The following is a 15,304-nucleotide window of genomic DNA, read 5'->3' on the forward strand; positions in this document are numbered from 1 at the left end:
GTGTTTAGGGGCAGGCATCAGCAGTGAGAATGTAGCTCAGCTGAAAGCCCAGTCCATCCTCCTGGGCAGTGCTGACACCCACGTGCACCAGGCAGGGAGTGCTGCCTTCTGTTGTCCCAGGCTGGCTTCACCGTGTGTTCCCACCCACTTACCTTCAGGGAGAGGTCAGCAGTGAGTCAGGCTGCAAGAGAATCACGCCAGGCGTGCAGGACAAGCAGCAGAGTGTAAGGGCTGGTGAGGAGCATAGGGAGCAGCCCTCGGCAGGGACACCTGCAAACTCCCAGCCCACGGGTCCCACCGGAGCTCCTGCTCTACTATGAGATGATGCATGACAACAGCTGTTGCCAGCAGCTGTTTGGCAATTATACCAACACCCTGCCCAAGCACTTTCGGTCACCCTGTTCATCCCAGCACTAGAGAATCCCACTCCTTTGGGTGGTTCCATTGCACTGATCCTGTTTTGTAACAGGTGATCTGAGCTCATCTGTAGAAGGATGTGTTTGGCATGCATCCCTGAGTAGTGGGGCAATGCACAAAGAGTCTCCTGAGAAATTCACTCGCTCTAGGGAGTGGGTCCAAGCCACAGGGGAGCAACCAAGTAAGACACAACCATGCTGTGACACTGAGAAACCATCCCTGAAACATGTGCAAGAGAACAAGCTTTTCTGAAATGTCATTGCAGCCAAGGTAATGTTTGACTGACATTAAGATACATAGCTGACTACACAGGGATCTGTGTTACCCAGTTCTTTTCAGTGCAAAATTCAAGCCAAAGTGCATTTTTATCTCAGGGACTAACCCTGTTTGGGATTCTCTCACATTACTGTAGATTTTTCTGAGCAAGAATGTGAATGGTATTATAAAAACTAGAAAATCCCAGCTGTAATGAGCTGACCTTACTGCTTCCCCTTGACTTCACTGGAGGTGTGTTTACCTCAGTGCTGAATTTGTTCTCCTGGCTTCCATCCCAGTGTTTGGATCCAGCCTAGCAGATTACATAATAGGGCTGTGATCCTTGCAGTGTTTGCTGCCTTCTGTTTCTGTTCTGTTCTCAAGACCAGTAGTACATGGTTTACAGGAATGCCTAAAAGTGAGACATGCAGCATATTTAAACTGTGAAAGGCATAAGCTTTTCAAACATTGTTAAACAACAGAACTGCCACCAGAATGGGTACTGGAAAACAGGTTTAAAAATATCAGGAGGAAGAGAAACTTCGCTTTTCAGGACTTAACCTCTAACTAATCTAATCCAATTAAGATTAAAAACAGCCTTCTCTCTGGGGAGAATACTTTATGAATACTTAGGGCAGGGCACAGATTGAGATGATACCATAGACTACCTTTTCCCATATTCTTCTAGCTGCCATTTGCCACTAAATTAAATTAGAGTAAATGGAACACCCTGCTCAAAAAAGAGACTTTGTAGAGTTTTTTAAAGCATGTTTATGTGACTGCACATAAATGTTTGTGTAAAAAGGGAGTTATGACAGTTTATACCACAAAGGTTACAGTAAGAAAAAGCACTTCTTTATGACAATAATTCACAAATTCACAAGAATCACTTTAATATACAAAGCAATTACTACCATTCTGAAACACAAAGCAGCTAATATGTACATAGTGTTAATAAAATGCATTATAACCCAGTACAATTCCTTTTAAACACAGATAAAGCACAAAAAAAAAAAGAAAAAAAAAGAAAAAAAAACACAACAGGGATGTTTCTAGATTTTTGGGGAGATGTAAAAAAGCCTTTATTTTCCCCCAGTGATGGATTTTCATTTAGTCTTTTTAACTTCCACAAATATGTGGGAGTCAAGCTCAAATACCCTGTTCTGTGCTGACATGGTTTGGGTGAAGAATCAGAAATGCAGATGAGGTGAACATACTCTTTCCAGCTTACACTACAAAGGGAGAATAATACCCTCGCTCTGGAAGCTTCCCTGAAAAACATTGCCTCAAAACAATTTCAAATTATAAATCCAGAGTAGAAACAACCAATTTCTGAAGTGAACAACCAATCTGTGGAAAAAGTCTGTGGAGGGGCTGGCTGCCAACTAGCACCTCTTCTTGTCCTGTTCCCATCCCAACAAGTCCATTATAAGCAGCACAGTTATAAATCTCATTTAAACTTGAAGTTGTAGAACGTTTTAAAATTAAGCTTTTAATATAAATAAATGTAATTCAACACACAAAAAATGGAGTGGCACCTGGATAAAAACACAACTTGTGGAGAGCACCCAAACATCCTCAGTTGTTAAGAGTGGCCATTTCCAGATAAGCAACTGGCTCAAGGCCTGCCATCCCCATGTTCTCACTCAGCTATCCCCTAATTTACAGGAATATGCAGCTGAGGCTGAGTGAACTGCTCGAGTCCTGAGTGCAGTAATGCTCAGCTTATGGAGTGTGCCAGCCATGGGTCATGCCAGCCTGCCCCTGGCCCTTTCCCTGCCAGCACACAGCTCCCGAGGACAGCTGCCTGCTCCCGCCCCTCCTGCTGAAAGCAGCCCCGAACTCAGCACACAGCAAGTCACAAACCTGCACTGCAGGGCCAGAAAGCAAACAGGTCACTCCCTTCAATTTGTGCTATCCCAACTAGCCCAAGCACATCTCTCTGCAGGCCACAGCTTAAATACATTTTAAAAACACATTCCAAGGCAAAACACTTGAAATGCAAACCCTCTTTACACCGCCTGGATCTGGTCCCTTTTCCCCAAAGATTCACACACTTAAGTCTATCTATCCACAGACCTGAACCTGCCACAAGCACACAGAAGGTGGATTTCAGCACCCTCTCTTCACCAGTCTGGCTCCTTCCAGACCAACTGAGCTTCAGGATACATTCAGGCTTTTATAAAATCAGCTAGCAAATTACACAGCTCAGAAAAAATGAGTTCCCAGGCAGACAACAGAGAACCATCAATGTACTGTATGCTTTTTAAAACCTGCTCATAATGACAGACTTCAGGGTTAAATTATGATCATTCCTGCTAAAGAAAGGTGGTTGTGCTGTGCTTTTCTTTTCAAGCAAGGTGACACGTTGTCAATGTACCTTTACTTCCTGGTGTCAAATTACTGGAAAGCCTTTTGATTAATTTTCTTGGAATGCAGCTTGTAAAATCCGCAGACAAATCTCAAATTAAGAAAAGGGGAATAAAGTGGCTGAAAAATAGTTCAGCTTTCCTTCCAAATTAACCTCCCTTTCCCACATGGGATCACTGAACTAGTTCTACTCTAAAAATAATTTCACATCCATCCTCTACATACTGCTCCAGACACCACACGTTTGATTCCTGCCCCTCAGCTCTCCTGCCCTTCAGCAGCAATGCCTGCTGGGCACCAGGTGCTGATCTGCAACTTCAATTAGCCAAGGAGCCAACTGCTGTGGAGGAGTGAATTATGTGCAGGCAGCAGGATCACAACAATTATGCCAGTAATCTTCTCAGGCAAACCAAATTGACCCTAATTTTTCTTTCTCTGTTTTGTTTGTTGTTTTTTTCTTTAAAAGTGCACATTTTAATTAAACATTTACAAAGAACATAATGTAACAAAAATAAATACATGACCTTTTGGTTGGATCATTGGCAAATGTTACATCACTAACTAGGCTTCAGGGTAAAAAAATTACAATAAAAACAAGGTCTTAGAAAATCAATTAAATCCTCTATGAACTATCATAGATTTGCAACCACTGATATTGAACTTGCTTTGATGGGTGGATTTGTCTTTAAACCACAAAAAGCACTGTCTGTCATAAATGAATAAACAAAATAAAAAAGCAGGTGCCAGTTTTCACTAACATATGACTAGTTGCTGCTGCAGTTTACTGGAAGCCCAGATTTAAATAAAGCAACCTGTGGTACAAATTTAGGTCAGAAACTATCAGGGCTGTTTTTCCTTATTAAATCTTTTTTCTTTTTTTTTCCTGAGCCTCTTAATGATTCCAAACACCCCACCGATTTTCTGACCAATGTACAAGTACCAGAGAAGACAGTGATCTCCAATGCAAATGCCAGCTCCAGGCTAGCCAGAACTACAGTGTCTGAGCAGTCCTGATGAGCACAACAGGCTAAAATTGTGCTTTCAAATACAAGCAACGGTGCCGGCAACTACCCAGTGCTGGTGAAATTGCTGCCTAAGGAAGAATGCATCACCACTACTCCAGGAGGAAAACAGAAGTCTTACCAGTGGTTCCTTTAGAATATAACACCTTAACAACCTTTCCAAATGTTTTGCCTTTGATATATAGCTGCCAAAGAGAAAAAAAGCACAGAAGTGAATTACTCTGGGTGGTGGTGGTTGTAAAACAAACTGTTTACATAATTTCAAAAATCTTCATCAATAAAAAACAAACTTCACAAAAGCCACGAAAGATGAAATAAAATTCTTGAAAATGGGTAACTGAGAGACAGCACAAAACAAATCAGTAATTAAGAGCTAGAATAACGCAGCCCAGAGCTACTGGGGTGAGGGGAAGCTTTCACACACACACACGCACATCCACACACACCCAGACACACAGAAAAGTAAAAATTCTTTTTCTGACCTCCATATACTATAATACTCAGCATTCCTGACTTAAAAGCTCTCAGAGCTGTAGATTATATACTGTGTGTATATATATATATGTACATATATTATACATATGTATTTTCCAAGAATATCTAAATTAAAAGAGCACCTTTGACAATATCTTAACTGCCTGATTGGTGCTGTTGTTTTGCAAAATAATGACATTACAAAAATTATATTTCAAACCAATTCTTGTTTATTATGAACGTAACGGATCTAGCCCTTTCTAACCCTCTCTTCAGGTAAAAGAGTCTATCAGTTCTCGAAAACTCACAACCGTGAGATATAAAACTAATCCTACCTCCCCCTTGTCAGCATCATTTCCATCCTACTTCCAAATGGCCTTAGTTTATAGAAGCTTATCACCCCAACCTCACTACTTGGTAAATAACATAGGAATGGATTCCTGTGTCATATTCTTTCCCTTTTTGGGTCAATATGAATAGTAAAGCATGTATGGGTAGCCTAGCCAGCCCTGTACTTGGTCTAATACATTTTTTATTATTGTAATCTATAATTTTCATTAAATAAATTTGTGTCCCATAATCCTCAGTGCAGCATAAATAAAAATAAAGATTCTTGCAGACCCCTATGTACTTTGAATTACATTCCTTTTCTCAGTGGAACTTTATTTGCTAATGAAGTCTAGGCTAAAACCATGACAGGCCACTTGCAGACCACACACAGACAAACGGGTAACACAGTTCTCCTCTCACTGCCACACAAGTTTGCACAAACTGTGTGTTAGGAGAAGCCCACCTGGGCACTGTTTTAGGCTCCCATGCCCATTCAGCCCCCAGGCTTTGTGCCCAGTGATTACCAGCAAGCTCTGAACAGTGTTCATTACCCACTAGACACAGCTCTCAGAGCAAAACCTCACAGTTTTTGCAAACAGAACAGCCTTAATGTGGGCATATACAGCTTTTTCTGTGTTCCTCAAAGCTGCAGGAACCATTCCATGTAACTGCAAATGAGGCCACCATGAGCTTCATGCTTTACAAGAATGACTCCTGTATTACAACATTTCTACTTCTGTACTCGTTGTGGAAAATGTAACCGTTTTATGTATTTGTATTCGCTGATTTTAAGAATCAGTTTTTATAAAAGCACTGCTGAGAACTTAGGGTCTTTAAATTTGCACTGCTAAACTAATATATTCATCTCCCATTAAATAAAAACAAAAAAATCAACTCTCTATGGCAGATAAAAATAGACTGTTTATAAACACCCACAAAACTTGTGAAAGTGAATTATTTCATATTTCTGATGCTTATGTTTTTTTCTTGAAATACAAGTGTAATTTGAAATTCTTGATAACTCTAGATGTAACAATAATGCTGTAAGTTTAACCCTGCTCCTTTTAAATTAAGTCTCTTGGAAACTGAATGCCCCTCAAATGAGAAATCTTTTAATACTGCTTAGGTGTTTGAGACTCAACTGCCCAGAGTCTTCCAAGTATTTTCCTTATGTCACACTGATTGTACAACTGATTTTAGAAGCCTGTGTGTGAAATTTATCTTAAAAAGATATAGAGTGAATGGGAAAAAATATTAGCTAATACTCTGCTAGGCAAGGCATTGGTATAGACCAGAGCCTCATCCATACATTTCTATACATAAAAGTTTGACCAGAAGCACAAAGTAAACTTACTCCATCAAATGACCCGAGTTAACGCAGTGAGAGACTGGCTTCAGAGGGCCAGTACACAAACCACACATGATTCTTTTGGACACATTCATTTTGACAACTTCTTGATGATCTTTTCTGGTTCTTTTTGAGCATGATTCTTTTAAAGTCCTAATGCTTAGTACAGAATTTTTTTTAAATATGAACTACCTTTTTTAACACCATAAATCTGGGAAAGACCACAGTTCCTCAGTGCACAGAAAAAAACCTGATCTTGCAAACATCTGAGGCAAGCAAGTAATTTTAGTTGCAGGAATAGATTACTCAGTAAATCTGACCCTTTCCATGAAAAAATATCCCAAATAAATTAAGAGTTTAGCTAATCTGGCCAGGTTCAAATAATCAGTATTTTCCCTTTCAAAGCAAGAGTTGGAATATTCGTGTTTGAAGTCCTCTTGAATATTTGAGGTTGTCCTAGTAGTTATACTGAAATTTAATTTATGTATAGAAGGCAGCCTCAAAGTTCAAAAAAGAATTTAGCAAACCAGGCTGATATTCCTACTGAGCACAATAATTTCCATTGCATAAGACAGTGGTAGGGAAATAAAAACAACCTCATTGCTTGAGAGGACTTGGGACACAGACCATACTTCAGGGAGTAACTCAAGTGGAGTTGGCTATGCTTCAACTGCTTAGTTGTTCTGCATACAAATAGGTAGTGATTTAATGCGTTACCCTTGTTTACTATGTGACTGTTTACAGAACATCACGATTGCATCTTTCTAAAAAATTTTCTTTCCCATCCAAATATAATTTCCCAACCTATATCCTGTGAAGTTGGCGTCTGTTTTCTGTGCATTCAGAACGCTGAACGCACTTGCACACATAAGCTATGAGAATCAACAACTGACCAGTGAAGCTCATTTCAATGCATTTGTTTCTCAAGTATGGAGAAGGTTTTACTAGTCCGGGAGGGCTTAATACAGATTGCAGATCAAAGCCCCTCCTGGGCTAGTCTGAAGAAGGTCTGTTCTCTCCACACCAAGAACGTGGCAGTGAGGTGCCCTTGGTCTGGCGTGCTGCTCAGCCGTGTATTGGTACAGCTCAGCAGGAACGTGTCAAACCAGTGTGGCAACCACTGCTTCTTCATTGCACCACGCATGCTCCACCTGTGTGGCCCACTGCTCTCTGGACCAAGAGGCTGGGGTGGCTCTGTCTCTAAGGCAATGGAAAGAGCTCAGCACAAATTCTCGACATCTTTACAAAAGGACCCTCCCCACAGTAACTTCCCAAGTGACCACTGCTACTCCTTGAAGAGGATCGGGAGACGAGAGAAGCCTGTTCTTCTTCTTCACGCTGAGACTGATGATGAAATTCATCTTGTAAGGGGAGAAGTGGAGGCAAGTACTTGAACATTCACAGTTTGATGCAAAGCACAGATGAAGTATATTCTGTAGTTGCTTCAGGCAGTTTTGCGCATAGAAAAAAAGAAATGTTTAGAAAATAAAAAGTTTACTTTGTCTTTCTGGGTATAACCAGAACCAGTCTCTATCCCACCTGGACAAGTGAAAATGAGAATCCAGAATTAATCTGATTTGTGGCAGTAAAGGTCCTTAAGTGCTTTCAACTCCTCAATCAGTGTCTTGTTTTGGTTTTCAAGCACAGCCACTCGATTTTCTAGACATTTCACATACTCCTTTTTCTTCCTGCGACATTCACGTGCTGCCTCTCTGCAAAGCAAAAAAGGCCATTCAAATCCAGAACAATCATTTGCAGACACGGGCTACCTAACTGCTTTCAGGCAAACCTTTACTAGTACTCCCATTTTCAGAACATGGAGGTATTGCTAAGAAATGCAAGTGAAGAAAAAACACTGAGTTCATAGCAACTGCTCCTCACAAATCACACACACTCAAGATCCACGCATCATTTCAACATACAGATCCCAGTAAGACAGCACCAGTAAAATTATTATTATTATTGTGAGCATAGGCTCCTAATCAGGGATAAAATTTTGCTTGCAGGATTCATATTGGAGCCTTTAGGCTGAGTAAAATGCTGCTGCAATAATTTGACTGTATTATAATCTTTTATTCTTTTTACAGTCTTTAACCTTTCCCTTTGAGCAGTCCAACAAGATGGATCAACTAGTGTTAAAATGTGCTGTATTTAGAGCAATCATGTATTTGCTCTTGAGCAATGCTTTCATTTTAATAATGATGTCTGCATCACTGCAATGATACTATTAATGACTCAAATAAAAATAAAAAACAAAAAAACATGTCATTCTTTAGTCCCTGTCAGCTATGCCAAAAACAGACCTCAAGACAGTCAAACTTCTAAGTCTTGCTTGTAAAGAGTGAGCTGCCTGTAGGTAACTTGGTAACATACCAAGACCACCAGTGAAAAATACCAGAAGGTATTAATGTGCTGCTGAGCATCCTGAAGCAGGAACAGCAAGGCAGGAACTACCCTGCACAGCAATATAATGGCACCAACATGCAAAGCAAGCACAAGGCTAAATGCCATGGGCAGATGGGAGCCCAGGCAGAGGGCTCTGCTCCTGCAGTGCCCCTTGTCCAAGCAGCACTCTGCAGACACAGGGAAATAAACACTTATTTGCCCTGAACCTTTAGGTGCAAAGCAGAACAGTTCCAAAAAGAAGAGTCTGTGTGCCCCTTCATTGCAAACACTGCACAGACTGGTGAGACAGTCAGTGTTCTGGGAAATGAGAGGACAAATCAGAACCCAGTTCCTCCCCTTATTAGATAATTAGGAGCTGTAAAAACAGAATGCATTCCAGGACCTAACTGATAAGAAGCCTCTAAAAGTAATTTCTGAAATTCAGCTCCACAAATGAGACAGGATGAAGAAAACATAGCCTGCAAGCCCTGAAAGGACTCAGGAATCCATTTGTCACTCCCACAAATACAATTTCGCATGCCTGCAGTGCTTCAGTAAACCATGTGTAACATTTAGAATTTAAGTAATTTTGGGCCGTTAGCAAAAGATTAAGTACTAAGGGATCAGGAAGTGCCTCCCAGTGCAAACTACTAACAAGTCTCCTTGAGTCACAACATTTTCTTTCTGTGATTTTTTTTCCCTTTAGGCCACGTATATTAAGCCACCTCAAGTCTGTGTGTGCTAGTTGTTTATTATGAACAGCCAGAATTTTACTGAATTACAACACAGCTTTAAAGATGTAAAATTTATACAGAAAATTTGCACAATAATATCTATGAATATTTACACTATAATCCTCCAGTAAGTACCACCTTACCATCTGCCTCGCTATCCTTTTTCCCTACTTTGCTATGGAGCTTAGATTTGCAAATATCTATTAAGCAGACGGGCTAAAAGCACCACATGCATCATGATACTGTTGCAAAAGCTGTCAATTTAACTCAAGTGGGGTAATTCCCCATTGTTTTTCTTGGCTTTCACAAACACAAAAGCTTTCTTTTACTGGAATAAGACTGATGACTAAATGAGGGTATTCTGTGATTCTAATTAATTTTTTTTTCAAATGCAGAGCCTGAAAGAGTGATATCCACTATTCACTGGTACGAGAAAACTATATAAAAAGGGAGATGGGTGACATTCTGTACAAAAACCTTTTAAAAAAGTGACCTCTGCTGTTCAGCATTATTTATTTCATTAAAGCCCCTTGTATAAGCACTGGGTCTGCTCAAGTTTCCATTATGTTCACAGCACAGCAACCTACAGAAGAGAAATGAACCTGCACAACATCAGTTTTTTCAGACTGACAGATGAAGTTAACAAGGTTTTCAGGGGGCTTCCCCTGCTCAGAAGGGTGGGAAGCACTGGGTTCTCAGTGTCACAGTAGAACACACAGGTTTCAATCTGTGGCCCATGGGTAAGAGTTCAAGCTTGGTGTGATGGGCCAGTTCAGGCCCACCCCTTCCCATTCCCACAGCAACAGACTTCAGGAGCTCAACTTCTCCCTACAGCTCCCTTCCTTTGCTGCTTTCACCCACTCCCATCTCTAAGCTTACACTGGATCCTACAGGATCAAGTCTTTACCTTTCTTTAGCCCCTCTGCTGCCACTACTGGCTCCACAGGACTTCAATCAAAGGGAATAGCTGCTCATTTAGCCTTTGCTTGAGCCTTTCAGCCCCTGGAGGAGAAAACCCAAAGCGGCTAAAAGAACAAGTGAGACAATCAAGAGAGTACTCACGAGGAGCACACGTGGGCCAGCAGCAAGGCCAAGGGAGAGAATCCAGCAAAGTAACCACATGAATGTAGTAACTCAAAAAAAGCATCTTGGTGTTTGTAAGAATATCTTGGTGTTTGTAAGAATATATCTGCAGTCATACAAGTATCTCACCAAGTGCTTTTCTCCTTACGGCAACAACCAAATTCACACACCTCACAGAACAAGTCTGATGCTTCACTTAAGGTTTCACGGTCGCAACGCACAGCATTAGTAGATGTGCATTTCTGCTTTGCATTTTTAAATAAAGGCAAATTCTTCATAAAGCATTTCATAGTATGGCTAAGAAAGATCAGCACTCGACACTCTGGGCCAGTGCAGAGCTGCCTGGGCAGCAGCAGAGATGTGAAGGTACGTGCCTGTTCTTCATCAGACGCACTTCCCTCTTGCGCGCAGCCTCCTCTGCCGGCTGGGTGGGCAGCGCTGGCGAGGACGCCATGACCACTCCTGGAGCAATGGTGCTGGTCGGCGCCGTGCGGATCTGGTAGGTCTGCACGTCTCCTGAGGCAGCTGCAGGGACACAGGCAACGGGACATCAGTCTAGTGACAGTGCTGTCACACGTGCTGTGGAGAGCACCTGCTCACCTCTCCTACCTGTCCTCTCCCTGACACAGTGACCCAGCCATCTCTCTGTGACCCAGCCATCTCTCTAAGCGTGCAGCCCGGGCCACAGCTCAGCAGGGACAGCCATCATCTGGGTCACCACTGCCACCTCAGGCTCCCTTTATTCATATATGCAAGGTTTTGGGCATTCCTGCTGGAGAAGTCTTCACTTGTGCTTGGTAACTTGATTGGTCTTGCAGTTTAGCTGTGCTTCTTTCTCCCTTATTATATTTTTTTTGTACTGCTCTGGTTTTTGGGCAATTCTAGCATTTCAAGAGAAGGACAGGGTCACTATTTCTAGCTATGCTCCAAACATCTGCCTGGGAAAGGAGGAACTGCAAGTGTAAGTATCTAACATAGAAAAAAAGGTGTAAAAATGTAGCATTTACTCCCACAAGAGATGGACAGTGCACTCTATTGCTTCTCTAAAATGAGCAAGGTCCTGGCTTTCTTTTACTTTATTAATTTTAATCTTAGGAGTGTGTTAATTTTGCCTGAGCTCATAAAAAACCACAATACCACCTAAAGAAATCATATGACCTTAAGAACACAAAAACCCAAAGAGTGCAACAACAGTACTCCTCTCTGCTATGCATTTTTACTGATGCCTGGTAAACTCTTCACTGGATAACTTTCAAATCAACTACTTAACAGTAATAGAAGCAGGGGTACACTTCTGCTATTTTCAATAAAAATTTTGTAATAAACCGAAGTGTGTATTTTGATACAATTGGTCCCCACAACTTACTCTAAGCAAAAGTAGCTCTGCCAAGTTGAGGGCTAGACCAAATGATCACTTATGCACTCTCCTAAATTGTTCTATGATTCCAAGACTCACTGATTGAGTCACTCACTCAGTGACTACTTACAAAATTCACAGTAGGAAGAAATTATGACTTGCAATTGAAAAAAGGGAAAATTTACTAATAAATTAAAGTGTCCCTTTAGAAAGAATCAAACATCCTTCTCTCCTGTCATTAATGCTTGCTTGAAACTTCCTATTGTTGCACATATGGGAGAACTCAGAACTCTTAAAGTGGTATTAGTTTTTGCAGAACATATTAAAAAAAATTGTGTGGACAAAATTCAGGAAATACAGCATGGAAAAGCAAAAATAAATATATTAAACCTCAAATATCCACGGTTTTACCAATCTAAAGGGAAAGGCTCCAAAAATATGACAAACAGCTTTGTCCAGAATTTCAGTAATTTGTACCAAATGTGCCAAAGCTGTTAATTCTGTTTCCTGACACATTTGAAGGAGTCAGGCTGGCAACTTATATCTGCACAGAGAAAATGTTACACAGAGTGAGTGCCTGTGAGGTTTCTCACCTTGTACAACAACCTGGTTGCTGGGTACAAGTATCTGCTGTCCGTCTGTGGTCTGTGCATATTGTAAAATGGTGGTGCCAGGTTGGGTTGCAGCTGCATTGGTCATTGTCAACGTCTGGAGACCCTGTACTCCATCTGTGCCGTTGTTAGACAACTGGATTGCTCCTCCTTGGGTGATGGCAACTGCAGACCAAAAAAATCAATCCAGCATTTAAGACACTAATTCACTCATTAACTTACATTATTAAACCTAGGTATGGAAGAATACTGATCTAAGCTAAATCCTTTGAACCCTTACACACCCCGAAATCTGACACATGGCTTCAATGTACATGAAAGAAATCATCCTTTGAAAGGTAAGTTTTCAAATGTTTGTGAGGGCCAAAACACACAGCTAAAATACAGATTAGTTTCTCTAATAAAACATAATTACATGGAAGAGCTACAATCCACTCCCAGGGAATACTTTTTAATTTGTTAAGATTTTCTTCTTGGTTGGTTTAGGTATTTTTCTCAGTCTTTAGTTTTTCTTCTAATCTGAAATTACTCTCATCTTCTGTGCTTTATGCCCTTCAGTCTCCTCTGCAGCTAGTGCTATCCATCCTGTGTTTCAGTTTCTTCTTCATTTGGCTTTTTTTTCCTTCTGATTGTGTTCCCCCTTCTCTACAACTTCCTCAGACCCTTACTAGCTGTTTTATCATTCATAAAGGTACAGTTTGGTGCAGGCAGTCTTAACTTTGCTGGTTTTTTTCCTTTCTTTCCCTCAATCCTGTCATGCAGGTAAACTGGGCCATCAGCCCTTTTCAGTCACAGAATTCCACTGTGTTCCTATATACAGACACACCAAAACCTCAAGTGTCTGCACATGCAGTTATTGTACAGTTATAACAGGAATCAGAATTAACCACATCCATTTCAATAAAATTAAGCAGGGTACAAAGCAAAGGGGTTAAGGAGTAAACAGAGATACAAAATTTTAAAGAGATTTTAACAGACAGATATAAACAAGTAGCTCTTTCTCCCTTTTTTATGTGTTGTATGTCTCCTACTGTATGGTTAGTGTAAGCCAGCATGTGTCTTATCTTTAAGACCATATCCTCAATCATTCTTCAAGTCAAAACACTGTATCTATAAAATCTAACACTGAAATATATACTTATGACATATATTAAGGTTGTCAACAATCATTTTTTTCTAAAAATGTAATTGCAGACCGTAATGCTTTTTTCTAATGATGAGGTTACAGCTTTGTGAACAAGTGTTAATGATCTGCCAAGAAAAAAAAAAAACTTCTGAATTCCCCCATCTAGTTCCTGAAGTGAAGAAGTTTATAATAGCATTAGGGTTAGTTCCTGTTTTGCCTCAGGATGCATGAGCTGCACCAAGTGGCAACCAGTCCCAGAATGTTAATTGAGACTTTCAAACCTTACAATAGAAATGTGTTCAAAAGGCCTGGTTAACAGTCAAAATAAAATTCTTTTTTTCACCTCCTGCCTTGCCCTAGTCCAAACAACAGTTACAGAAATAACAGTTCTTCATCTTCTCATCCCCACTTACTAGCACCACTGAGAAATTCAGACTACATACTGTACTGCCCACTGCTGGTTTGGTAAATGGGAGTTGGCACCGTAACAGTGGCGATGGCAGGTGCTGCTGTTTCCTCTTCAGACTTTTCTTCTTCGATCCTTGGCACTCCTGGGGCGTCTGAGGACAAGTCATTCAAAATTTTTCTGGCAAAGACAGTGTGTGGTAGAGATTTTAATAAAAATTGGGGGAGAAAAATAGTCTATCTGATACACAATGCTGGGGAAAACTGTGAAGTGCAGCAAGCCAGCAAGGAAAATATGAGTGGAGAATGAAAACCACACACTATCTTCAAACTCTTATTGGAGAAGATTGTTCAAAATGCCAAGCACTGATGGGCAGGGGAGAGAGCACAGAACAGCTGTGTTTGTCAAAACCCATGATACAGCTATTACAACCTTTCCTTCTTCTTCAGACCATGTTTCTCTCATCCATTTTTATTTGTTTCTTGCTTTTAGCCATATAAATATTTGGAAAAAAAGTCAGAACCTGTCTCCTCACTTACACTGGAGGAACTGCTCCATTTCAAAGACTATAAACACCTCAGCCAGAGAGCTGAGAATCAAGGGAGTTAGCAGGAATACTTGCAGAGAGCCAGCAGTTCATAATTTAACACCTGCCTGGGAGACAATACCCAGTGTTTGAGAACAGTCTCACAGTTATGTTCACAGGTGCCCTGCCTGAGGAAGTTCATGGGTAAAGGAAAGAACAGATTGTTTCATTATTTCCATGAGCTAATTATCCAAAGTCAAAACTTTTCAAACATCACTGCTACAGGTCCCACTGAACATGACTGGAGACTGACTACAGCAGTCACTGCAATTTGCATCACTGAGATCGAACACTGTCCTTCCTCAGAGGACTGTTAGGCTCCTGTCACTGCTGGCATATTCTATTATGTCACAGCAAAATGCAGTAAATGCCCTTAGGTAAAGGGCAATATTTTTTGTAATTCTCCTCCTATGTTTTCCGGTGGACTGGCAAAGGAACTCGGTGGCAAAGCAAACACAGCTGTAGACCCCAAGTTCCAAGACAACACTACTCTCTTAGATGAGCCTCCTAAGGCTGTGTGGGCCAGAACACCTGCATGAAGCTATCTGGGGGGGAGAGCAGTCATTCTGCTCAGCAGCCTGAGCTTTGCTGACAACAAACAGAGCTTTGCTGTTGCTGTTTTGACTTTGTGTGCATGCAAGAAACCCCAGCACTGGGCAACACTGTATGAAGAACCACTTGGACAAATAAAAAATTCCCCATCCAAAGAGTTTGCAGTCTAGGTGTTAGATCAGAAACTAGTGAATGAAACAGATGAAAAAAATATGGAGAAAGCCGGGATGATGAAAATCCAAGGAGAT

The 15,304-nt window shown here is 40.9% G+C and overlaps 1 protein-coding gene across 2 annotated transcripts in view; it reads right to left on the minus strand.

Moving 5' to 3' along the window:
- Window positions 1–1,505: 1,505 nt before the first annotated feature.
- The window catches only part of CREB1 (cAMP responsive element binding protein 1), a 39,956-nt gene continuing 26,157 nt past the window's right edge, over window positions 1,506–15,304 (minus strand). For both annotated transcript variants that reach the window (XM_077181293.1, XM_054636397.2), the window contains 4 exons: window positions 13,956–14,098; window positions 12,369–12,551; window positions 10,793–10,943; window positions 1,506–7,928 (listed from right to left, as the gene is read on the minus strand). In XM_077181293.1, the coding sequence (XP_077037408.1) occupies window positions 7,784–7,928; window positions 10,793–10,943; window positions 12,369–12,551; window positions 13,956–14,098 (622 nt within the window). In that variant the 3' untranslated portion in view covers window positions 1,506–7,783. The remainder of the gene's footprint in view (window positions 7,929–10,792; window positions 10,944–12,368; window positions 12,552–13,955; window positions 14,099–15,304) is intronic.

Source organism: Agelaius phoeniceus, chromosome 7 (genome assembly GCF_051311805.1).
Source record: "Agelaius phoeniceus isolate bAgePho1 chromosome 7, bAgePho1.hap1, whole genome shotgun sequence".
Taxonomy (NCBI): Eukaryota; Metazoa; Chordata; class Aves; order Passeriformes; family Icteridae; genus Agelaius; species Agelaius phoeniceus.